Source organism: Gastrolobium bilobum, unplaced genomic scaffold, assembly GCF_033153095.1.
Source record: "Gastrolobium bilobum isolate Gb01-03AN ecotype WA unplaced genomic scaffold, APGP_CSIRO_Gbil_v1 utg3209, whole genome shotgun sequence".
NCBI lineage: Eukaryota > Viridiplantae > Streptophyta > Magnoliopsida > Fabales > Fabaceae > Gastrolobium > Gastrolobium bilobum.
This window is the reverse complement of record NW_026899772.1, coordinates 85,732-113,299: the sequence shown is the minus strand read 5'-3', so window position 1 is coordinate 113,299 and position 27,568 is coordinate 85,732. Positions and strand designations below refer to the sequence as shown.

The following is a 27,568-nucleotide window of genomic DNA, read 5'->3' as shown; positions in this document are numbered from 1 at the left end:
ATATATATATTTTTTTTTTTGATAACAGAATATGAATATATTTAACCCGTGTAGAAACACTACCCGTTGAGCCGCTTAATCTTGCTGGTAGTTAAACGAAAACGCCGCTGATTCTGAAGCCTTTGATATCAATATCATACTATTCCCTCTAAACTAAAGCCACACAGAAATTGGAGTATAGCCACGCGACGCGCCTTGGTTACTCCATCTTTTCTCCTTCTCTTTTGGAATCAATTTGGGTCACATTTCACCCATGATCTGTAACTATGCCACATTCGTCTCCGTCGCTTTGCCATCATCGTCTGTGCCCACAAATTGTGTGGTTTTTTCAAGAGAATTCCTTCGGCCAAAGAAAACCCTTTTGGCTGTGAAGGTGAGGAAGAAGGCTAGCAGCCTTAGAGTTAGAGTAAGAGCTTCAAAGGGTGATGATAGTGGTCAATCAACAAATTGGTCACGGTGGATACCTGCCAGCTCTGTTGCTGCTGATAAAATTTTCAGATTGATTGCTGGTGCCACGGCTAGTCCCATTGGCCAGTTTGTGTCGTCTCCCATCACCTTTCTTCATTCTATTGACCCTCGAGTCAAATTGGTAACTCAAATTGATTATTAGGTGTTATAGTATAATTCCGTTGTTGAGTGTTTTAGACTTTAGTTTCGAGTTTGCTATATTTTTGTATGATTGTAACAATGTGAAAATTTGTCACTTTATATCTCACTATACTAAGCAATCACAATTTTTTTTTTTTTTTTTTTTTTTTTATAAACTTGTATGTCTTCCTTGTCAACGATTTCGCAGAGATGTGTAGTAGACAGACAAGTGAGAGTGTTTATTTAATGCATTTCATGTACTTTGAGGTACAACACAATCAGAATACGACAAAACAAGTTGTAGAGTCACTGGATATTTTTTGTGTGTTGTTAGTTGTTTGATGATTAATGTACAGCAGTTTAAATTTTTGTTAAATCCTTGTTTAATATGCATAAGTATAGGATAGAATCACGCAAAATTTATTATAATATCTTTTTGGTTGTATATAGTTTCCCGCGCAATAGAGCTGGGAAAAACAAGGGGTAGGAGTTATTGGTCTTTTCCTCTCTCTCTCTCTCTCTCTCTCTCTCTCTCTCTCTGTATTATGGATTTGTAGTATTTTGCTGTCCCTTGAACTATTTTTTGTCCAATACTTATATTATTTTAAAATTCAAATAAAGTACACATTTTTTGTGGTATGCTGTCCCTTATTTTTAGCAAACCAAAGGGAACATTTAAGTATGTTCATGGACCCAAAACTTTGGTTGCCACTTCTGATTTTAGTTTGTGATATCTGTCATATTTTGTAGTAGTCCTTGATAAAGAATGATCAGTGATGCAACAACTAACCATTTGACTGGTAGTGAAGTTGTTTTTGATACACGTTCGATTACTTTCGATCAAGGCTATCGGTATCAGTCTATCAGATTTCTTACCATAAATCATGATGGAAATCTCAGGAATTATAGATTCATTTGTGTAGCTGTTATATTTGAATTATTTGTTTTGGCTGCTTGGATTATGTGTGTATGTGATTTTCAGTAATCTATCAGTCTGATTTTACAGGTATGGCTTTTAGCTCTGGTTGTTCTACCGGCAAGGTCACATATGATTATGCGATTTGGATTAGTAATATACTTAACTTTGCTTTCAATTTGGGTTCTACCAAGAAATGTTTGGACGGTGAGTAATTGCTAATCCTTGTCTTATCTAGCTTGGGGAGTGGAATCATATTCATATATGTGGATTGTTCACTTTGCTTAGTTATATTTGATAAGTTGATCATCAATTTAAGTTGGGCTTTATTATTAGTCCACTGGTGTTGTCATATCTGTCATTTAAGGTTTGCATTGTGTTTCATCTGATGTTCACTTTTTTTATTTTATGGTTTTTAATAATCCTTTGTTATCATAATTCAGAAGATGATATCTCTCATTCTTAATGTTTATTGATGATTAGAAGTTGCTTGTACCTTCTCAGAAATAAGTTGGAGTTTCCTTTATATCAAGTCAAAGATACTTGGTGGTTGGCTATTTATTTAGAGTTGTTTTCATATTAATTTGGTGAATTTCTTGCTGATTTCTACTCGTAGGATCAATTGGGAAGAGTTTATTTGCTATCAGGATTGTTATTCATAACATTAGGGCTGGGTTCAGATGGTGTGCCCGCACTTGTTCAGTTGAGAACTCCACCTCCTGCGATGATGGGGCTTCCTAGTATTCCTGTATCTTTAACAGGTTATTCCTATGTAATCACGAAGTTGGGTCCATTAACCTTTACAAGGAAAGGCTTATCTGTAGCAAGTACTGCTGCATGTTTGACTTTTACAGTAAGTTGCTCTCTGCATTTCTGCCTTTTCTTTTCATTTACTGTTGTTTTTGGATATTTGGCAGAAGCCATGTCTTGAAAGCTTTCTGAAACGACATATTTTTTCAATGATTCTGACTCCTGCGAATTTGGTCTGCATTTCTTTGGAAGGTATTTCAAAGTGCAAGTCTCTGCCTCACAACTACAACCCCTGAACAATTAGCATTTGCATTGCGATGGTTTATGCTCCCTCTGAGATACATAGGTGTCTCTGTGTCAGAAATTGTGCTTACCCTTTTACTGTCATTGAGGTTTATCAGTCTAGTTTTTGATGAGGTAAGAAGAGTGAAGGGTTTAACATACATACAAATGTGCGAATATTATAACCATAGTTTTCATCTCAGTTTATTTTTCTATTGATAGCTTGGTTTAATTGTTCCAAAAATATACCTTTTATGACTACTAAAACTACCACAACAAAAATGCGAAATTCAACATCAACATCAACAACACCTTTATCCCAAATTAATTGGGGAACAAAAATGCGAAATTACAAGGAAAAAATTATAGTAAGCATTGCAGGAGGTTTTTGGGCCTGGCACATGTTGAAAATAAGATGAACCTCTCCCTCCTTTTTTAAGGGGTGGGGATTCCGATCCGTTTGGTTGAGCACCAAAGAAGTCTTTTTCGTTTGTAATCAAATGATAATTTGAAGCTTTTACTTCTAATTGATGATTATTTACTAGCATGAGTGGCATATGCTTAATATTATGATGTCAACAGTGTTCTAAAGGTATCTAAATAACCAACGCTAACTGTGTCATGTTGCAAGCACTTAGGGTTTTCAATGTTTTGCATATATTATAATATTTGTTAATAGGATGGTGCTCATTTAAGAACTTAAGGATGACAAAGAGATCAAATTTATGGATATTATGGGGCTGTAAACAGTGCTGTAAATGATAGCTTGCTGTTTTTAATAATTTGAGTTACATTCAAACAAGAATAAGATAATATCTTCATTAATGAAGTTTTTAGTTGTTATTGATTATCAGATTAGATTTAGCAAAGGCAACAAATGAAGTAATTTTTCAGAAAAGACTGGGTGTTAAGTAACATAATATGATGTGCAGGTTAGCCTAGATATCATCCTGTGGGTTGTACGGGACTGCATCATGTATGAATTTGCATGACTAGACTGACATGAAGCTCGAGGGCTGCTAAGATTCTTTAAATGCATCCAAGTCGCACTGCCTCCTTATAATCTTAAACTTAATTTATGTACTGATCTAATGTTTTTAAAATGCACAAAGTGATGCCTGGCATCTAAATGGAATACATGACTAGATGATACTCTGATAGTGATAAATATGACAATCAATAAAACTTCCCTAACAATAGTTACTCTGCAGTTTATCCTACACTATTAATCTTGAGTTTTTCATTTTCCTTTACTGTCTCCATCAACCTTACACGTTGAATATCCATGCTGTTTTGTTGCAGGTTCGGAACATTGCTTTAGGGATTGTGTCTCGTAGGGTAAATTGGAAACAGCTGACTGTTATGGAGACAATTGATAGTAAGTAAATATTGCTAGCTCTTCCTGTTTTTTTCCACGTATTGACAAAAAATTTGTTATGTTTTCTAACCACGTATTGACTTTCTAACAAAATAGTATCTAGTTATCATCTGGATAAAGATTGTGCAAAAATCTCATTTAAATTCTCTCGTCTTCACATTTGATTTGCACAAATTGTCTAGGATTTCCATGATAAGGTCAGTGAAACTGGTAATTAACACCGTATAATATGCCTATTGATGATGCAGCACTTAGTTTTGATACTATAGCACTTACATATTCACTCATATGATTATAATTTTTTTTTTGTTGTGTAACCTTATACTATGTAGTTATCTAATACATTTGTCCCAATATTTTGTTACATTAACATGATCAGTGCACCAAGAACTGAATATTAACACCGTATAATATGCCTATTGTTACCCTCTATGGCATGTCAATATAATGATCTATGCCAGTCTAGATCCTGAACAAAATAAATGAAGCCGAGGAAGTTTATCTGTTTCTTTTGAATTGTGGTAAATTCTTTCAAAGCACTTTTTAGAAATCGAGTGGTCTTTTGTTGCTATCTTGCTGAACTTTTAATACTACACCTGTACTGCTACTAACACATAATACATGTATTTCTGTATAAATGACCAAGAATTCCAGAATAACTAAGCTTTAGCATGTAGATTTATCAGGATATTTCTTGGTAGGTAGTTTGTATTAAAAACTCAGTTTGGGAATTGAAAAACTATGTTTAATTAGGTTAATATTTAATGAATTTATGATAGACATAAAGATATTTCTTCATCCTCATGATTCTTCTCTTTTTTCCTTATATGCGTCTGCAGTTTTCTTTAACTACTTCCGGCGCATCTTCAAAAATATTTTCAGCCATGCAGAGCAAATATCTGAGGTTTGTCTTAAATGTACATTTTTACTATGTATTTCCCATCTGCTTTTGTCAAAGGTGTTTCTTCACCTTTATCCTATTGTCAACTTCTTCTAGAACTGTTGAATAACCCGATAATTTTGTTTCAAATTCATTAATATTTTGAAGGTTTTATAGATTCTTGCTTAGACAAAATGTTAAGGTGGTTTTGGATTATCTTTTTTCATTTTCAATTAATATATTTCTCCAATAAATACAAAAGTCCTACCTTGTATTCACTTTGTTTCCTGTTTTTATGAATTTGTAAAGGAAATGGTGAAAATTATAAAATTTTGTTTTCACTATTTCCTTCACAACATCTTGAAAAAAAGAAGTAAATAATGTGAAAATAACGTGGCATTTTTTTTGATTATAAACCAAAACATTAACTGAATAATAAAAAAAAAAACCAAACCAAACACCACCTTACTTTCATTTCTGATATATGTAAAGTAAAAATAGTTAGAAATTTGTCCTTGTGTTAATTGCATAGTTTGAACTATATGTTTTTTTTTTTGGAAATTTTTTTTTTTTTTGGAAATTAGTTTGAACTATATGTTGATTTCATTAACAATGCATGGTTTCTAAAAAAAATGTACTTTGATTAAATTGGCCCTACATGTTACAAAACTCAATTTCCTGGGACATAGGTCTCTATTACATGCTGACCAATTGGCGCCAATCTGCTGTTGGCATCGCAGTCAACCTAGAAATTCATAGGTTGTCTTCTGATAGTTTAACATAAAATGTTGCAGGCTATGATAGTCAGAGGTTTCAGAGGGGACGGTGATGCTCATAAAATTTACTTCTTATCAGAATCATCTTTTGGGATGGCAGATATTATATGTTTGTTGTGCTTGTCAGCTGTCATAGGAGCTGCTCTCCTGTCTGAGTACTACCTTGTCTAATAATATATCCTACTCGTGCATCGGTAAGAGCATTTTGCAATGATGTATGTATGTTTGTATGTATTTATGACTTTCATTCAATTTATCATATTTGGATTAGCAAGAGAAAAATCATTAGAGTCCCTTGTATGATCGGGCACAGAGCAGACTTCAGTAAATTATGCAGTTTCCCCATGATTATATGATACAACGGAAAAGATCGAAAGATGAAGTGTGGAAAATTAGGATGGCTTCTGATATTATCTTTATCAGATATTGAGTGGGTTGGAACTTTTGAAGACATTCTTCCTTTCTTTGTTATAGTAAAGTATAATTCATTTACTCATTTAGATTGATAAATGGTTAATTGCATAATTCATAAGATATTTCAGGTAACAAATCAAATAATAGCAGCTGCAATAAAAATAACAAATGAAATGCGCATGATCTCTAACTTGATTCATGGAATAATGGTGCATGTAAATATTAAAAACGGTCCTTACTGATCTCAATATTGCCGTGTGCCCCCTTGCATTCTTTCATGGCGCACTTAGTCACTTTGTCGGACTTGAAATTAGTCCAACCTTGACTTTCAACGTCCACTTCCTCTATTTTACTCAACATCATTATGGTTGAGACATTTGGCATAATGGGGGAAAGAAAACCCTTTAATTACAATATATTTAGGGGGAAAGTACTTCTTATGTGACTGCAGAAGAGAAAAAGTGCAACAACACTTACTTTTATCAGGATACGTGTCTGAATCCTGTTTTTTTTTTTTTTTTGGATAGAATCCGCACGTGTATCCTAGGATCCGCACGTGTATCCTAGTGTTAAAAATTTGCTGCAACTTTTCTCATCAGCAGTCACATGAGAAGCGACGGACCCTATATTTAGTCGGGTAAACTTTATTAGAATATTTTGTCTTACTTTATTCTATGGGAATTATTTTTCTCAAGTTGCATAAGAGAAAAACAATCTCTTATATACACATGGAAGAGAGAATAAGGGAGAGAATTTTTTTTTAAAGTAAGTCTCATATTCAAATTGTATCTAATGCATGAAATAATAATCTCATTGTTGTAAATAATAATTATTTAGTTATTATTTAGCCATTTATTTGTTGTATTGGGCCAAGCTCATTAGGTCAAAATTAGGTCAAGTATTCTCTATAAATAGAGAACCCTTTGTACAGATTATTTACAATTCAATAATATTTCAAATACCCTTTTCTTTCAAGTTGGTATCAGAGCTCTCGATCCTGAGGGCTCTGCTTCCGCAATTACCGCTTCTCCTTTCCTTCTCTCGCCGCCAATCAGCCGCCATCGGAAAATTTTTTCGGGGACCTTTTTTGGACCGAGAAGACTTGTTTTCAAACCTTTTTTTCTCTGATCTATCAGTCTGTGGACCTTTTACAATCAATTGACGGCCGGATCTCTTAAGAACGACTCAAACCCACTACTGTTCATCACTAGAACAGTACTTTCTGGTGACCGTTTGGACTCCGCTCAGCCACAGAAGGGACCGCCACTTCCGGACGACCTCACAGTGAAAATCCCAGCTCCGGCGGCCGCCGCACGCGCTGCCACACTCCCGGCGAGTGAGGCCCACTCGCAGACACCTCCACTGGCGCGTGGAGGCGCGTGACTGCTTCTTTCCAGCTCCGGTCAACAGCGTTCTGATCGTCTCTTCATCCTCTTTCTGGATCTGTGTTTTTTTCTCAGATCGGACGTCGTTTGGTATTTTTCCGTATTTTTTGGATACTTGGTGCTATTCTTTGACAAGTTTTGTGCAGTATGGCCTCTTCTCAAAGGAGTTCCTTTACCAAGTTTTCTGATGGTGCATCTTCTAGAAGAGATGAACGATGGTGTTCTTATTGTAAAAGAACATGTCATATCAAAGATCTATGCTTTCGCCTCCATGGAAAGCAAACTGTCTTAGAAAAGATGGCAAGGTTGCATGGTCAAGCGCATTTTACTTCCTCTGAAATAACTCCTGCACCTAATAAGACCCAACCTGCATTTCGTCCAGATGAGTTGGAACGACTCCGAACCATTCTTGATTCTATGAGTAAGCCATCTGATACTAGTGCTTTGACTATGACTGGTATGAGCTCCAAAACTGCTTCTTTCCTTTCTTCATGTAATGATTTTAAACATTCTTGGGTTGTTGATTCTGGTGCTACTGATCATATGGCTTGTTGTGCTGACTCCTTTACTTCTTATCATCCTACCATTGGAACTCATACAATAGCCGTAGCTGATGGCTCTCATACATCAGTTGCGGGTTTTGGTGACATAAACTTACAGCAGTCCTTACATCTTAAGGATGTTCTTCATGTTCCTAAACTCTCCACGAATCTTCTTTCTATTCATAAAATTACAAAAGATTTGAATTGTACTGTAACCTTCTATCCTACCCATTGTGTTTTTCAGGATCTCGCTACGAGGAAGACGATTGGTAGTGCTAAAGAGCAAGGTGGGCTGTACTATCTGGTGTCACAATCTCCTGCAAATAAAGTAACAGATCACATCTTGATGTCTCATGGGCAATCAACTGCTGATTCTTTGATTTGGCTTCATCATAAGCACTTAGGTCATCCTCCATTTAGTTTACTCAAATCTTTATTTCCGTCATTGTTTTTGTCTAAGTCTGTTAAGTCTTTTCATTGTGATGTTTGTGAATTTGCTAAGCATCATTGTGTGTTTTTTCCTTCTAGTATTACTAAGAGTGTTGAACCTTTTGATCTTATTCATTCTGATGTTTGGGGTCCCTCTAAAGTCCCTCATGCTTCTGGAAATAGATGGTTTGTTTTTTTTATTGATGATTACACTCGTGTAACTTGAGTGTACTTAATGCGTGAAAAGTCTGAGGTACCACAACTGTTCTTTCAATATTATAAAATGATTGAGACCCGGTTTGGTAAAAAAATCAAGAGACTAAGAACATATAATGGTACTGAATATGTTAATCACAGTTTTTCCCAATTTATAAGAAATAACGGTATGATTCATGAACTTACTTGTGTTGACACCCCCCAACAGAATGAGGTTGCTGAAAGAAAAAATCGTCACCTTCTTGAAGTGGCTCGTGCATTAATGTTTCAGACACATGTACCCAAATACTATTGGGGAGATGCTATTCTTACTGCAGCATTCTTGATCAACCGTTTACCCACTCGGGTACTTGACCATGTAAGTCCTATTCACTCTATGACTTCTTTTTTCCCTTCTATTCCAACAATGATGAGTCTTCCTCCACGAGTGTTTGGGTGTGTTGCTTTTGTTCATGTTCATAAACATCATCGCAGTAAGTTGGACCCTAGGGCTATTAAATGTGTTTTTCTTGGTTATGTTCCTGATAAGAAGGGCTACAAGTGCTATCACTCTAGTAGTAGGAAATTTTTTGTTTCTATGGATGTTACATTTCAGGAATCTGAGTCCTTTTTCCAAGGTCCTCATCTTCAGGGGGAGAATCCTTCACCAGAAATCTCATCACCTTCCTTCTTTGAGTTTGAATCTTCAGTGTCTACTCTTTTACCTATGTCAGTGTATCCTCCTCTTGGTCCTGTTCCTCCTGTGTCTGTTCCTCCTGTGAGTAATCCTCCTGTGACTGATTCTCCTGTGATTGATACATCAAGTACACCAGAGATACAGAAGATTATGACACCTGAAAGAAGGAAACAATCCACATTGTCTCAGCAGCAACCTCAATCGTCTGAACCACTGGTAAGTCCTGAATCTCATATTTCTGATCAAGATGTTAATACTTCTGATGACTTACCCATTAATACTGATTCTGATGATTTACCCATTGCTCTTAGAAAAGGAAAAAGAGCTTGTCCCAAGAAATCTTGTCCCTCCTGTCCCTCTTGTACTCAATACCCTATCTCCCATTTTGTTTCCTCTGCTAATCTTTCTGTGCAGTACAAAAGCTTTGTTTCAGCACTAGACTCTATTGCAATCCCAAAATCAGTACATGAAGCCTTGAAAGATAGGGATTGGGCTCAAGCCATGCAAGAGGAGATGAATGCTTTGGAGAAAAATAAAACATGGGAGGTTATTGATAGACCCAACGGAAAGAAAGCAGTAGGGTGCAGATGGGTTTATGCCCTGAAATATAATTCTGATGGCACTCTTGAGAGATACAAGGCTCGATTAGTGGCCAAAGGTTACACTCAAACCTATGGCATTGATTATGAAGAAACCTTTGCTCCAGTTGCAAAGATGAATACAGTGAGAATCTTGTTATCCCTTGCTGCCCATTACAATTGGGATATAAATCAATTTGATGTGAAAAATGCTTTCTTCAATGGTGAGTTAGAAGAAGAAGTCTACATGGAAATCCCGCCTGGTTTTGATTCTGTGAAGGGGGAAAATAAAGTTTGTAGATTAAAAAAGGCCTTGTATGGATTGAAGCAGTCACCTCGTTCTTGGTTTGGAAGGTTTACTAAGGTTATGATGACCTTAGGATACAGACAGAGTCAAGGAGATCACACTCTTTTCTTCAAGCACTCCCAAAATGGGAAGCTTACTGTGCTCCTTGTATATGTTGATGATATTATTATCACAGGTGATGATTTTGTGGAGAGACAGATTCTGCAAAAGCGGCTTGCCTCTGAGTTTGAAATCAAAGACCTTGGGAAACTGAGATATTTCCTAGGGATAGAAGTAGCTCATTCAAGCAAAGGAATTTTTATCAGCTAGAGGAAATATGTTTTGGATCTTCTCAAAGAAGCAGGAAAGCTCGGGTGTAAACCCTCTAATACTCCTATTGAGCAGAATCACAAGATGGGCTATGAAGAAGAGAGTCCTCCAGTTGATAAAGGACAATATCAACGGCTAGTTGGGAAATTGATATATCTGGCCCATACTAGACCAGACCTAGCTTATGCTGTTAGTGTTGTCAGTCAGTTTATGCACGATCCAAAGGAAAAACACATGCAGGCAGTAGAGAGAATTCTTCAGTATCTTAAAAAGGTACTCCTGGTAAAGGATTGTTATTCCGACGTGATGGCAATCTATCTTTAGAAGTCTACACAGATGCTGATTATGCTGGATCCGTGACTGACCGTCGTTCTACCACTGGTTATTGCATGTTTCTTTGCGGTAACTTGGTGACATGGAGAAGTAAGAAACAAGATGTGGTTGCCAGATCAAGTGCAGAAGCTGAATTTCGAGCTATGGCTCAAGGCATTTGTGAGTTATTGTGGCTGAAAATTGTACTTGATGATCTCAAAATAAAATGTGAGGGACCTATGAAGCTGCTATGTGATAATACGTCCGCTATTTGTATAGCTCATAATCCAGTTCAACATGATCGGACTAAACATATTGAGGTCGACCGCCATTTAATCAAAGAGAAACTTGATAGCGGGTTGATTACCACTCCATACATTCCCACTGGGCGTCAATTAGCTGATCTATTAACAAATGAGCTTCCTTCAGACAGATTTCAAGAACTTACTAGCAAGCTGGGAATGATAAATTTCTATTTCTCAGCTTGAGGGGGAGTGTTGTAAATAATAATTATTTAGTCATTTATTTGTTGTATTGGGCCAAGCCCATTAGGTCAAAATTAGGTCAAGTATTCTCTATAAATAGAGAACCCTTTGTACAGATTATTTACAATTCAATAATATTTCAAATACCCTTTTCTTTCAAGTCTCATACAACATGAGATTATTATTTCTTTTATTATATATATGAAATGGAAAAGTGGCTTGATTAGATGCAAACTACGTATATTGATCGGGTAGTCAGTATACTGCTAGTTTTCCTGCAGGGAAAAAAATCAACTCTTCCAAAACTTAACAAAACTAATTTGTAGTAAAATCAATTGGAAAGCAAAATTTATGATTAACCAAGAGAGTGGATTCGGAAACAAATGAAAAATCCTAACAAAAAAACACGAGTGATAATTAAAATTAACAACTTCAATCAGGAGTACGCAGCTAATGCAAGAATCACCTCCAAGAAACTTCAATACAATATAGTTACGAGTATCGTACGACATGATACGATTCACAAGCGCAATTACACATATTGGAAAGGGAGTTATATAGAATAATATGATAGTGTATCGTAAATTTATATTTTTTAATAAAAAAAAAAAATTGATTTGTAATTTAAATTCAGAAAAATAAAAAAATATTACTAATAAGAAAAAAAATAAAGATTTGATTTGTGACTTAAATTCAAAAATCAATCTGAAAAATCTCTACTAATAAATGAAATAATATTGCTGTTAACTCTCCTAAAATAGAGTTAATTTGGTATTTTAACGATGAATTAGCTGTATAAATCCCATGTCTGTTGTCTTATTTGCATGATATTTGAGCAAAATATTGCATATTAATGATTAAGTTCTTTGAGATGACTAAGTATGAAAAATAAGATAAATATCCTTGGTTTTGTGTAAGAAAAATAACTCACTGAGTGATTTTACTTTACATGAAAAGTTGATGCTCGAGTGCTGTAGCAAAAAAGTTGAAGAGAAAAATAAAGATATAGCAATAGGGACGGCACAACAACAAGGATGAAGGAACATCTCAAATTCAAATTTTAAAAGTTAGTTAAAGTTTCCAACAAAGGACAACTCACCATCAAGCAAGGGATAAATACGTTTTTGAAGATTAAACTACATTTCAGATTAAATAAATAAGATAACAACCTAAGCCAAAAGAAGAAAAAGTAGGGATAAGATAAAGTTGCAGCAGCAAAACTTAAGGAATTTCACTCAACTTGAAACCTAAATAACCACCCATTTTTCCTTTTTAAGGAGGACTTCACCACGAACTCAAGCATGCCTCAGAAGACTGAAGGTAGTTCCACATATACGTTTAGGGAGAGGGAGAAGTCCTTAGAAGTTGAAGTCAGAGTAGTGTCTTGCTATAGCATCGCTGAGGAGGAACTTAGTAGCAACAGAGTTTTGATGCATCATTATTTAGTTTTAGAATCTGTCTCAATGTTTTCTTTTCCTTTTCTTTCTTTGTTTCCATCATGAGCTAAATAGATTTTAGATTGGATGATAGAGTACCTATGTTGTAATGCTGTAACGGATGTCTAAGTGCAGACTTTTGTTAATTTTTAATTAGTTATTCAATGAATATGCTTATTTCATTCATATGTGCAAGTCGATATATATATATATATATATATATATATATATATATATATATATATATATATATATATATGATACGAGGAGGCTGGGGTCAAGAGGTTTCCGAATCCAAACCCTTGTTGAGTGGTGTGGATTAATTAGGTTAAAAACAATTAATTTAATTAAATTGTGAGTAAGGAGATCATTCACACCACATAGCCTTAGAACTTGAATTTAATGAATTCAGTAATTAATTTGGCCATAGAGATGTGAGATTTATTTATTAGGTATATATATATAAGGCTTGCGAGAGTCCCTACATACATTAGTGTTCGGTTATTAATTGGAAGTTGATAGAGTCCATGTAGTAGCATCTTTACAGTATTGCCGTATCAGAGAAATTGACCCTAACCTATTTCACATCCATCACTTTAATCAATTAATTTAGTTTGCTGTTTTCTTCAATTTAGTCAGTAGTTACTTTAATTGTCTCTTATTTTACAAAACCATCTATAACGATTGTTCATTTTCTAATTTCTTTACTTGAGTAATCACGCTTTATAAATCATTTTAGTGGGAACGATATCTGGACTCACAATCTTGTATTATTTGTTGACAACATGCACTTTCCTTTATCAAGGGTGTTACTTCCACACCAATAATACCAATAAGAATGATAAGGACAAAGGACCTCAGATTGTTGAATAAGAAATGAGAGATGAGTCAGACAACTACACTAATGAAGAGAATGATAGATTAGTTATGTCACTAATAAATGCTGATAGTGATATAGTAGCAGTGTTTAAAAACTCGGCCTGACTATCGACTCGGCCGAGGTCAGAGGTCACACGGTCATGGGTTCAACCGAGGGGTTATGGGGTCACTTCGCTAACTCGATTTTATACATTAAAAAATACAAATATATATCCCATACGAAAATTCAAAAAAACCAAACCATCAATCATCAAAGATTCAAAATATACTTAATATAATTCAACTAATTAAATCCACAAGTCAATATTACACAAGCTAATGAAAGTATCAAACTATCAAAGTATAAAAGACATTCTAATGAAGTTAATGAAAAGTTATATCATCAAACTCAGGCCCTTATTGCCCTTCTCACTCACCTACGACATAATGAATCAACGCGAGAGAGAAGAACCAGCAAGGCAGAGGAGAGGGAGAGAGAAGACCAAAGATGATAGGAGGAACCACGACGACGACGAAGGATATCACCGGATCAGGGAGACTGGGTCTGGGTCTGAGAGAGAAGATCGGAAGAAAAGAAAAAGAACGATTCAGATTTCGGATCTAGTTCTAGTTCTAGGCATCAGCGAATTTTTGTTATGTTTTGTTTTTGTTTTATTTTTATTTTTTTACAAATCAAACGACGTCTTTTCGTGTGTAAATTTCTTTTTTTTAAATGCAGTGGCCCCTCTGACCCGGAAGTCACAGGTTCAATCAGAGAGGTTTCAGGGGTCAACATGCATGCAGGGTCTAACTGCTGACCCCAACCCTTAGAGAGAGAGAGAGGGTCAGTGACTCGACGGGGTCGATCCCAGGGTGGGGCAGAGTTTTAAAACACTATATAGTAGTGATAATATTAGTTCTGGTAATTAATGAGTAGGAGAATAACTAGTTTTCACTTTAATAACTTATGTATTTTACGGATTGGATTTTTTTGATCTTTAGATTTATATGATATTAATTATATTATATAATTTTTGATTTTTTATATTATATTTCTGTATGTTACTATTCGATACGATTCTTGATATACGATATAAAAAACCGACCAACCGATGCACGAAATGTATTTGGGATTCAACAACCTTTCAATAAAATCTTTTAGTATTCCGTTAATTTACGTTAGTGGTTATCCAAAACTACTCAGAAGGTCTGAAATTAATCGGTATTCACGTGGAGTGTTTAAATTAATTATTTTTTTATTGTCAATACGCATTTGCGCCGGCGGCAGTCTTTTATCTTATTAAAAAAATACTTTGTTTACTCCATTGAGACTATTTTAATATCGGACATTGCTATATGCATTGCTACTTTGGTAAGGCTTTGAGATTTTATTTTATTTTAATTTTAATTTTTTTTCACACACGTTAATTTTCTAATTAGCTGACTTCCAAGAACTTCAGAAGAATATATAGTACTTATTAGCACCAGAACTTTAGAAGAAGACTATTACAAGAAAAATGGAAAACTTCTCTTTCTCTCTGATTCGCTTTCTTGCTCTGCATTTTCTTCTCAATTCTATACACCAAAGTTGTGCCTTTCAGAGTGAGGTACCAACAGAAAGCAATCATTTCCACATTGTTGAAATCAGCTCTTTACTGACAGCCTCAAATTGCAGCCATTCTGCCGCAGGTGTGCAAGCGGTTCATAATTGGTTTTAACAAAAATTGAACCGAACCGGTTTTAAACAGTTTGGTTTTTAAACTGAACCGGTTTTTTCTTTCAAAACCGATTTTTAATTTTCTAAACCAGTTTGAAATCGGTTCCAAAACCGGTTTTTGATTTAAAACCGATTTTAATTCAAGACTGGTTTTAAATCAAAACCGGTTATGAACCATAAACCAGTTATCAAGTTCAAAACCGGTTTTTTAACAAATTTAAAATCGGATTTTGATGGATTGTGCTATTTTTATAAGTAGTCGTTTGTTTCTTCCGTTAATAGATAGTTGGCCAACTATTTCTTGCAAGAATCTGCATTATTTTGGAACTCTCCGAATGAAATGATTTTTATAGAAATTACTTCACGTTGTTTTGAGAGTGATTGGTAGAAGAACAGTTGAATTATTTTAAAATTATAAAAAAAAAAATTGCTCTTCGTTCTCTCAAGATTTATGTTACTAAGAGTTTCATTTAAACTGATGGAGGAAGGTATAGGTAGGGGTATTCAAAATGTTCAAAAGAACTAAACCAATCCATAACCAAACTGCTCTATATTTTAAAAATTGGTTATTTTTAAAAATCGATTTCATATGTAACTGTAATTTATTTTTATAAATTAGTTATTTACCAACCCAAAAAAATAATTGGTTATCCTTAACCAAACTGCTCTATAATTAAAAAACAAATAAGTAAATTCATTGTGAGTTGTCCTTTTAATGGCGTTCTCAGAGACGTTAAGCCAATTGATTAATTTCATTGCCCTTTTCGTGATTATTTTTTAACTTCTTCTTTGTTATTTCAAAGCCTTCGCCTTGTCAAGTTATGAGTTTGCCCGGAGGCCTATACGTGGTTATTTTGTTTTTGGGAAAAAAAGTTATTACGTTACATAAGAAGTGCTTTCTTAGGATGAAACTTTTCGATTCATGTGTAATTTTTTTTAAATAAATATTTTCTACATGAGATGCTTAACTTTTTTTACTAGTTTATTGTTTGAAAGTTTGAGTCAATTGATATATAATAGGTATGATAAAAGATAATACTTATTTGTTCTTTAAATGTATAGCAGTTTGGTTATGGATAACCATGGATAACCAATTATTTTTATAGTTTGGTAAATAACTAGTTTATAAAATAAAATGCAATTTCATATAAAACCGATTTTTAAAATGCGGAGCAAATTTGATTACGGATCGATTTGGTTTTTTGAACATTTTGAACACAGGTTCGCTTTATTGTCTCGTACTACAAAAACAAGTTTCAATTCAATGTTCTGCCAAATCAAAATCAACAATACTAAACCGCATGCAATTTTTCATCCCCGACATCCCTATTTCATCATGAAACTAATTAAGTTCAGGCTCTATTACATAATTATTTTCCAAGAGTAATTTTTTAACTAATTAAGCTGTGATTGGTTTGAACTGTAGTCTCATCCAAAGAGGAGGGTCTGAAATTGTTCCACAAATATGGACCCTGCTCTCCAAGCAAGCATGGCAAAGCAAATGCTCCTTCTGTACGTCAAATCCTTGAAGGAGACCAAACAAGATTGAGCTTCAAGCTGCAGTCCAAGCTCTATGGCAAGAACAATGTTACAGTAAAATGGGATAGTAACAATACTCTTCAATACGTTGTGAATGTGGGTCTGGGAACACCCAAAAAGGATTTGACGCTTTTGATGGATACAGGAAGTAGTCTCATATGGACTCAATGCCAACCGTGTAAGCTTGGAAGTTCCCATGGTTGTTACAAGCAAGCAGATCCAATCTTTGATCCATCAAAATCTTCAACTTACATCAACATTACATGTCCCTCACACACATGCAGTCTGACCAATACCACTTTAGGTAAACTATGTATTCAATAATAGATTATGCAGATTTTTTTTCTCCCTCTGTCATGCATGCAATATAAGGCTGTGATCTCTTGACAAGCCCATCCAAGATATTCTTTGCAAATCCAATTTTTCAATGTTGTAATACATTCTGTTAACCTACTGGGTAACTTTAAAATATATATAAGCTTCTTTTATATATGACTTGCATTGCAACCTAACATCTCTGTTATTTGATTCTTATCATAAAACAATGCAGGATTTACAACTTGCTCTTCTACCTCAACATGCGAGTACGCGGCAGCTTATGTAGATGGATCATCACTCGCTGGATATCTTGCTAAAGAAAGGTTAAGTGTAGGATCCGATACTTTCGATGACACAATATTTGGGTGTGCTGAATTCGCTGATGTCAGCGTCGTCGGCATTGATGGCATACTTGGGCTCGACCAGGGTTTTTTATCATTTGTGGAACAAACAGCCAACACATATCAGAGAGTTTTCTCATACTGTCTCCCATCAAAAGCAAGTAAGATTGGTTTTCTCAAATTCGGTAAGGCTAAACGAGTTTCGAAATCCTTGAAATTCACGCATCTAGGAGCAAGTTATGCCATTAATCTTGTTGGAATAAAACTTGGCAACACCAAACTTCCAATTGCGTTCAAGAAGGGTACTGCAAACATTGATTCTGGTACAGTTATTACAAGGTTACCTACCAAGGATTATATTACTTTGCGAGAAGCATACAGAAAAGCCATGTCACATTATCAGTTGGCGAAACCGTTTTCAATTTTCGACACATGTTACCATGTTGATAGTCGCCGTAAACTTAAAATTCCGAAAATGAGCTTCTTGTTTGAAGATGGTATTGTTTTACATCTACCGCACATTGGTATAGCATTCCCAATCAACTCCACCATTGTTTGTTTGCCATTTGCACCATATCCGGGAGGTGTAGATGGTGTGCTTTTTGGAAACGTGCAACAGAAAACGTTAGAGATAGTGTATGATGTTGCAGGTGGAAAAATTGGATTTGGTTACCACGGTTGCAAATAGTAATTATGCATCCATCTCTTAATAAGTTCTACAAGGTAACTATCGTGTATTAAATACTTATGACGTGGTGAACGAAGTTTAGCTTAAATAAAGATTTAGGTTTGTGTTACAAAAAAAAAAAAAAAAATATATATATATATATATATATTTAGTTTTGGATGATTTGCATAAGCATATAGGTTCAAACAATGTACCAGAAATAAAGACTGAGGTTGTAATAATATGTTTTAGAGTCTTTTTGGATCCTCATCTTTTTCTAAGTTAGAAGCTATTTATTAGGTAAAGTTAAAAAAAAAGAGCTGAAAAAAAAAACTAAAAATTGTTTGGTAATTACATAAAATTTTTAGCTTAAAAACACATCAAAATTATTTTTCTCTATCTTTATAACTCTTCATTTAAAAAAAAGCACACAATTCAAGAAAAAATAGATAAGAGCTTAAAAAAAGAGGAGCTTTTAGCTTTCATCTTTTTTTTTTTTCATTATAAAAATAAAGAATTTCTTATATAGCTTTTAGCTTTCAGAATTTTTCCCAAAACCTGTTTGGCTTAACTTATGCTTATAAGTAATTTTCAGCTTAAAAAAAAAAATCCAAATAAGCACTTAATATACTAAAATGAAGAATAAATTACGTTTTGACGATATAAATGTCATATTTTCATGATACTTAATGTTGTCGGCATTACATGACTTGTCTGTATAATTTATAAAGTTAAATGATCAGGTCATTTAATATGAACCAAGTAAGAATATTCTGCTTCAAGTGCGTACACTTTTGTCTCACTTGTGGTTATTGAATGAGTGAGATTCATATTTTCTTATATGCTCTCGAATCACTTGTCTCATAATATAATTATTTTGAAAATAATATTTTACTATTACATTTACGATTTGTATGATAATACTTGATAGATATCAATTTGGAGATCTAACTTGGTTTAATTTTTGATTAATTCCCTTATTTAACATCTCTATTTAATTGAATTTGTATTGATATAAGCTGAAATATTACTTTTGAACAATTTTGGGTAGGAGCGAATAACACTACAGGAATTGAGTTATGTTTATGAAAAATATTGCTAAATCTCAAAAAATTAAATTGGGCTTATGATTTGTTCACTTTTACATTTTATAGGAAAATACAAACATAATTAATTAAAAATCAAGGAAGAAGCCTAAGGTGCTGTTTGATAGAAGGCCCCCCAATGTTTGGTAGGAGGAAAAAGTAAAAATAATCCTGGGAAAAACAATTTTCCCATCATTTTGATTAATACGGCGCATTCCCAATTATGAATAACATCCAACCCATGGTAATATTTTTTCCCCACGCGATGGAAAAGGATTTACAACCTGTCAAACGAAAATACTCTGTGACATTGGGGTCGTTTTGCACTTCGTTGCTTAAACATGAAGGGCACGATTGACTGTTGTGAGCAATCTGAGGATTAAAACAATGGCAAGCTTGCAAGAGGAAGAACAATGAGCTGGAATTCTTAATTCCCTGGTGGGATTTTCAGTTGGGTATTGCATCTTCAAACTCAGACTTCAGATTCATATTTTTTTTTCTTGGGGTCTCATTTTCTGTAAGACATTAAATTGGGATGGGTGATGATATATGTAGTTGCAAATGCCAGATATGTTAGAAATGTGGCTTCCATACTCAAGGGGGGGGGGGGGGGGGTGAATTGAGTATTACAAGATTTTCGCAAAAGTCCCCTTCTAGTTTCTAAATAATCATTTCAAGCAAGTTTTGATATGTAGAAAGCTAATCAATATATTCAGACAATCCATAATATATAATATATCACAATTATAGAACTTATACTAGCACATACAAGATATCAGAGAAGCAATTAAAGTGCTAAAAATAAAGAGTTTAGAGAATTGCAAACACAATATATCCTGGTTCGATCACCACCACTTGTGACCTATGTCCAGACTGAAGCCGCTCGATCAACTCTTTCACTAATGGTCAAGCTTCACGGGTGCTTGACAAGCCTTTACAATCTTTCAAGGTTCTTGGATACCTTACAATCTCCAAGTTTACGGATACTTGGTAATCTTACAATTCACTCCAAATTTACTTAGGTATTTGGCCACCTCTCAAACAATGGGTCTCACAACTCTTTCAACTCAAGAATACAAGGAGGAAAATATTTAGAAATGAATATACACTCTCAAAGTATGGATATACAACTCGAAGCACTATGAGTATATGAATATTCAAGATATGAGCTCAAATATGTTTGATATTTGAAAGATATGAAAGAATATGCAAATGATAGTGTAGAAGCTTTCAAAGCATGTTTAATATGTGTAGAAATGATGCCCAATGTTTTTGAGTCATTGGGAATGCATATATAGTGTTTTCATTGAAAACTAGCCGTTTATAGCCGTTGGGATCTCATTTGAAAACTAGCCGTTGAAAAACTAGCCGTTGGGATCTCATTTGAAAAAATAGCCATTTTATAGCTGTTTATAGCCGTTGGGACCACTTTGGAAAAACTAGCCGTTGGGATATGTTGCAGTGGTAATCGATTCCCAACTTGACAACAAGAACACTGTTTTGTATTTTGGCTATAATTTGAGTTATACTTGTCGGATTGATGTGATCTTGGTCTCTTTGGAAAGATAAAAGAGATATCTACAACTTTTATGCAGAACACAAGATCCAAATCCATCATATTAGATACGAAAAACTGTGTGGAAGACAGAAGCGATTAAGCAACAAATTTTAAGTTCAAATGTGTTCTAACTGGATTCCAACTACTTTTTGTGAAAGATCTTGACTTGATAAATATGTTTTGAAGTTATAAAATATGTCAAGGATCTTTTCCATGAATTTTTCAAATTTCTTTCAAGTATATAAAGGTTATGATTATGTAATTTGAAAAACACATTTACTTTGAGAAAACTTTGAGCTCATGCAATGCAATCTATCATATACCCTCACATATATTCTAAGTCCTAAAGATATATTCTAAATATTATTTTAGACTTAGCTTCATGTCTTGTGTCTTGGATCTTTTCTTGAACTTGATGCTTTGATTTGTTGAATATGACAATGCTTGACACTTTGTTAGTTTTGATCATTTTTCACAATGGTTATGATATTGAGCTTCTCTTAGATGTTGTCCATGGTTAGTTGTCTTTGATCTTTTTATTGCTATTCTAATTATTCCTTGTTGCTCTTGATCCAATGATCTTGCCACTTTGATATGACATCACTCTTTTTATGTGGCTACATCATACATCTTCAATATCCACATATGGTTGATGTTTTTTGCTCTTGATCAAATGATCTTGCTTTTTTGTTGTTGTCACTTTGTTATCATCAAAACATACCTTGTATCTACAAGATAGAGAACATTTTCATTTCTGTTATCTGAAGGAGAAAATCATGAGTTGAATGGTTTACAAATAGTTGATTCTCATTCTTTTCGACAACATTTCTTTGGATTAAAAAAAGAAAGGGTATGGCGGTGTGGAATAGCTCTCCGGCACCCCTGATATCGATTTGACAGAAAGGGGGGAAATGAAGGCAAAGAAAAACGGGAGCCAATAGAGAGAGATGGCTGAGGTCAAATGAAGGTTGAAAGAGATTCAATATTCATAATGAAGGGTAATTTTGTAATTTCGGTCCAATTCCCAGCAATATTTTACAATCAACAAACACAATATCAAAAAAGTAACCTAATATTCCGAAGAAGTTTTTTGCCTTACCAAACAACTTTTTAGTAATATTTTTGGGAAAAAAAATTTCCATCATATTCTCGGGAATCATGATTTTCGGATAAAAAAAAAATTTCTCCCCATACCAAACACCCCCTAAGTGAATCAGCTACTTAAAAAAATAGAAAAAAAGTCTACAAAAAAATACCCTGCAAAAGGGTTAAAAGGAAAAGACAAAAGGGATCTTTCGAGGCATTTTTGCTAGCTTGGAGGAAAGAGAAAATGGTTACAAGTGGGATATACACACGTAAGGTGAGGTGGGGGAAAAGTAAGAAAAAGAGAGAAAAAATGGTGACATAGGGACCATTGATCAAGGAAGGCGTGAGGAGCTAAATAAAGAGGAGAGGATATAAATGGGAGAAAAGGAAGGACGAAAAGGAATACACATTCTTCATCTTTTTTCTTCACCATAATCTTGCCATTGATAAGCTCTATTTCTACACTTTTATGGAACATTTCTGTTTGTGTTTTCATTTTCATTTCATCAGTTCAAGAATAGTAATAGGAAAAGTTTATTAATGCTTTTGTTATGTTCTTCTCGTTTCTCTATTTTGAACTTAGATATGCTTTATAGCATGAGCTAAGTCTTTTAAGAGTTGGCTACTAGAAAAGAGCAATTTTTGAAAGCCAATCTTGGGTTTTGTGTTGTAGCACTAGCTCTTTAGCTTTTACTCTCCAGTCGCTCCAGGAGTAGAGGACAACACATACTCATTGAATGATTGTTCACTAATAGAAAAGTCAATTTTTTTTATGGAAAAATTCTATAAAAAATGGTGAAAATTCTGCTGAAAATTAAGTTTTTGACTGGCTTATCGACGGGATTCAGGCCGTCGTATTTTTCTTCGTCAGTAGCAATTTTTTCGACAAAATAATTTTTGTCAAAATTATGATTATTCCATCAAAAAATGACAGCCATAAAATATGATTTATTTAATGAATTTCGACGAAATATATTTCCGTTGAAAAGTTCCATAAAATCTTTTTTGACGAAAAATCAATGAAACTCCTTCAAAAAATTTCGACGAAAAATGGATTCCGTAAAAAAATTTAGGATTTTTTATTTTTATTTTTCTCTCTATAAAATTAATATCAATTTTTGTATAGCACCTGATAAACAAATATAATCAAAGTAAACAACATATTAAAACCAAATTTTCTTAATTAATACAATTAATTTTACAAAAGTTCATATCATATACTAATTAAATACATCTAAACAGTATTAACAAAATTCATGCAGCTGGATGATCTTCATGATCATGGTCATCACCTAGGTTTTGATACGAGGATTGAGTCTTATTATCATCCTCGACATCTAATAATGCCCCAGGAATCCTTCGCATAATCTTCTCCTTCTGTTCCATTCGCCTCTGCATCATTGAAATGAAACTATTTGTTGTGCAACGTACCTCGCTTCAATGACATCTCACTTTCTTGCTATGTAATCGTATCCTGCAACTGCGTAACCAAGTCGCACATCCTATCATGCTCATGATAGGACAATACATGTGGTGGCCTGTTGGAGAATTGAGATTGCTTGTACGCTCCTACATGCGTACCTAAACTGTATATCTGTCCTTTGCGATTTATCTAACATTGCACTACTAGCATTCTTTCTTGGAGTGACCTGACTATCTCTCTCTTCCCTCTTTCTGATAAAATCATCCTACAATTTACATAGAAAGTATGTGATGTTAAAGTCAATCGAATTAAAACTAATCATCTTTCGAAGTATATAAATATTAATTGTAAATGTTCAATAATACTCACAGCTATTGCCTTGGACCTTTCATTTATCCATCTCTCACGGTCATCTTCACATGTGTATGTATGCTTGTACACCACCCAAGCCGGAGCGAATGGGTCTATGACCCCATCTGCTTATTGCGTTATATGAAACATAAAACAATAAGTATATATTACTCTAAGTATAAAAAAGGCTTATCATTTTAATTACAAACAAGCATATGCAGTTATAAGTACTCTTATCAACTGCCCTGCATGCTCAATATATGAAATTGAATCTCCAGAATGTGCAGCTCCATCATATGTGGACTCGTTCCTCTTGTTTATTGGAATGAAAATACTTGATAGATCTCAATTTGGAGATCTATCTTAGTTTAATTTTTGATTAATTCCCTTGTTTAACATCTTTATTCAATTGAATTTGTATTGATGTAAGCTGAAATGTCACTTTTGAACAATTCTAGGTTGGAACAAATAACATTATAGGAATTGAGCTGTGTTGGTGAAAAATATTGCTAAATCTCAAAAGGCTAACTCGGGCTTATGATTTGTTCACTTTTACATTTTACAGAAAAATACAAAAAGAATGAATTAAAAATCAAGGAAGAAGCCTAAGGAAATCAGTCTACTAAAAAAAATAAGGGAAAAACCTACAAAAAAGGACCATACAAAAAGGTGATAAGGAAAAGACAAAAGGAAACTTTCGTGGCATTTTTGCCAGCCTGGAGGAAAGGGAAAATGGTTACAAGTGGGGATATACAAACAGAAAATGAGCAGAAGGAAAAATAAGAAAAAGAGAAGAAAATATGGTGACATGGGGAGCATTGATCAAGGAAAACGTGAATAGCTAAATAGATATATAGGAGAGGATATAAATGAGAGAAAGGGTAAGCAGAAAAGGAATACACATTCTTCATCTTTTTCCTTCACCATAATTCTACTATTGACAAGCTCCATTTCTACACTTTTATGGAACATTTTTTGTTTGTGTTTTCGTTTCATTTCATCAACTCAGGAATTGTAATAGGAAAAGTTTATTAATGTTTTTGTTATGTTCCTATTGTTTCTCTATTTTAAACTTAGAGGTGCTATATAACATGGGCTAGTTGGAATGTTCAACTACGTTTTAAAGTTTTAATATTTTAATTCAAGCATCTTTTAGTAATAGATTATGGATGTGATTCTAATTTTGTTTTGTTGAAATGATTGAACTCACTCAGCCATTTTAAGAGTTGGCTCTAAAAAAAGAGCAATTTTTGAAACCCAATCTTAGGTTACGTGTTGTAGTACTACCACTTTAACTTTACTCTCAAGTCACTCTAGAAATAGAAGATAACACATACTCATTAAATGATTGTTGATCTTCAATTCGCTCTTGCAATTCAACCTTATGAGAGGAATCTATGAGATGGAATTCATGGGAGCAAATTAAATCAGTACAAGGGGAATCTGTGCTAAGTCATAAGCAAACTTGAGTAACAATATATTATTGCTTTAAGGTGCTTGGTTAGCTCATAGACTCTGGATTTGGGGAACATACGTGCGAGCCAGTTTTCTTTATTATATTCTATTTGAATTAAATTGTGTTGGTCTTGATCTCAGTTGTTCAAGTGTTTGTTAACAAAAGAAACTTAGAAACATTTAATATTCTGCAATTTAATTTGTTGCACTTTATTTTTAATCTTTGCTTCAGATTTCTGACAGAAATTTGCTCATGATCTATCCATGAACACCATTCCAAATCTTCCTATGCACTAACTTCTGTTGTCTCTTTTATACACTTTCCCTGTGGGAACAACAATTTGGGACATCGATACTCCCTTTATATTATAATTTTATAATAATTAAACATATTTAAAAAATTTAAAACAAAAATAATCTCATCATTTACTAAAGCCGTTGGTCACCACATAATCTGCTATTCTTATTAATGGATGTCGTTCACCACTTCTGGTATGATATTAAAAAATTAATATAAACTATAATTTTTGAATGACATCTTCAACTTCTGTAAAAAAAAAGCAAGTCATTTATATTAGAGTATTAACCGAGATATGATAATATTATATTCTGAATTTATAATTTATATTCATCAATTTTGTATATACGTTTCTTGTAAATATTCATTAAATTTCAAAATAAATATTAAATTATCATCTAATAATTAATATTACTCCATTTCTCTTCACGAATTTTCCATTTTCCATCAAAAGGCATAAGCTATCCCAATATTATTAGATTTGGATCCATCGTCAACTCTGTCGGAATATCAAATCAATAGATTACTGATTCAATCAAAGAGTTACCGATTGAACCAAATAAATATATATAAATTTATATGCAATAATTAATATTCATCAAAATACAACCTACTAACAATTTAATAAAGGAAAATTTAACAACAATTATTATATAATTATCAAATCATATTTTGAATTTTATCTCTACACTCAGTTGCAATCTGAAAAATGAAAAAGAATATCTCAAGTCTGGGTTCTATCCACTGCTTCTTGATATTTCACATAAACATATCAAATAATAGCAGCTACAATAAAAAGAACAAATGCAATGTGCGTAATCTCCAACATGATTCATGCTGCATGTAAATATTAAAAGATATATCTAATGTTGCATAAGACAAACAATTTCATACACATATAAATTAGAGGTAGATCTCACATCTATTTTTTTTTCCTTTTTTTATATGTGAGTCCCATTTATAATTTTATTTTTATAACACGATATAACAATTTTTCAAAAATATAAGATAAATATAACTCATATTTAAAAACGGTCCTTACTCATCTCAACATTGGTCACTTTATTGGACTTAAAATTAGTCCAACCTCGCTTTCGACTTCCACTTCCTCTATTTTACTCAACGTCATTATGGCCGAGACATTTGGCAAAAATGAAAAAAAGAAAAAGGAAAAAGAATAATAGAGATAATTTTATTTCTTATATACACATAAAAGTATATAGGATCCATGTGAAGAGAAGGAAAAGAAAAAAAAATATAAATTTCACATATTGTTATAGATGTATAGGAAATAAAATTATCCTCTTGTGCATGAAAAATATTAATTACAAAAAAGCCCTTTAATTACAAAATATTTCTGTAGGGTAAAGTTTATTATAATATTTCGTCTGACTTTATTATATTATGTGAAATGGACAAGTGGATTGATTAGATGCAAACTACATATATTGAAGTCAGTCTTTATTTTTTATTGTTTAATTTTTTTTTTAAAAATATAAAAAATATTTCTAAATTAACACTGTCAGTAGTCAGTATACTGCTAGTTTTACTGTAGGGCAAAAACTGCAACTTTTCCAAAACTGAACTAATTTGTAGTAAAATCAATTGGAAAGCACAGTTTATGATTAACCAAGAGAGTGGATTCAGAAAGAAATGAAAAATCCAAAGAAATAAACACGAATGATAATAAAAATTAATAACTTCAATCAGGAGTAGACAGCGAATGCAAGAATCACCTCCAAGAAACTGCAATAAAATCCTTTAGCATTCCGTTAATTTAGGTTAGTGGTTAACCAAAACTATTTAAAAGGTATTAAATTAGAGGAAGGTTATAGTTACAACTTTTTTTTTACAACCTCTTACAACCATATCTTATCACCGTTGATTTCCGTCAATCAACGGTTATCATTTATTGTGAATTAATAATTAATTAATGAGTTTAATTTACTAAAATAATAACCATTGATCGGCGGAAATCAAATAAAAAAAACCGCAAAGCCTTGCCCAAGTAGCAATGCATATGGCAGTAATGGCTGATATTGAAATTGTCTCAGTGGAGCAAACAAAGTATTTTGAATAAGAAAAAAAGACTGCCGCATGCGCAAATGCGTACTGACAATAAAAAATTAATTAATTTAAACATTCCATATGAACACAGATTAAAATGAATTTCACATATTGTTATGGATGTATAGGAAATAAAATTATCTTCT

At 33.5% G+C, this 27,568-nt stretch overlaps 1 protein-coding gene across 2 annotated transcripts; it reads left to right on the top strand.

Moving 5' to 3' along the window:
• The first annotated feature begins 65 nt into the window (after window positions 1-65).
• On the top strand, window positions 66-8,216 carry LOC133293371 (protein ABCI12, chloroplastic). Of its 2 annotated transcripts, XM_061491942.1 has the most exons (8): window positions 66-589; window positions 1,595-1,711; window positions 2,121-2,357; window positions 2,507-2,671; window positions 3,839-3,914; window positions 4,754-4,818; window positions 5,589-5,764; window positions 8,156-8,216. In XM_061491942.1, the coding sequence occupies exons 1-7, from the start codon at window positions 254-256 to the stop codon at window positions 5,739-5,741; spliced, it is 1,149 nt and encodes a 382-aa protein (XP_061347926.1). In that variant the 5' UTR covers window positions 66-253; the 3' UTR covers window positions 5,742-5,764; window positions 8,156-8,216. The 2 variants fall into 2 exon arrangements, with proteins under 2 accessions (XP_061347926.1, XP_061347925.1); XM_061491941.1 differs by lacking the exon at window positions 8,156-8,216 and having other exon boundaries at window positions 5,589-6,001.
• Window positions 8,217-27,568: the final 19,352 nt, after the last annotated feature.

Excerpts from the sequence above, each read along its gene's own strand:
- LOC133293371 (XM_061491942.1), top strand. The coding sequence starts at position 254 with ATGATCTGTAACTATGCCACATTCGTCTCCGTCGCTTTGCCATCATCG. Across the intron at positions 590-1,594 it reads TTGACCCTCGAGTCAAATTG|GTATGGCTTTTAGCTCTGGT; the intron begins GTAACTCAAATT and ends CTGATTTTACAG. Across the intron at positions 2,358-2,506 it reads CTGCATGTTTGACTTTTACA|GTATTTCAAAGTGCAAGTCT; the intron begins GTAAGTTGCTCT and ends TTTCTTTGGAAG.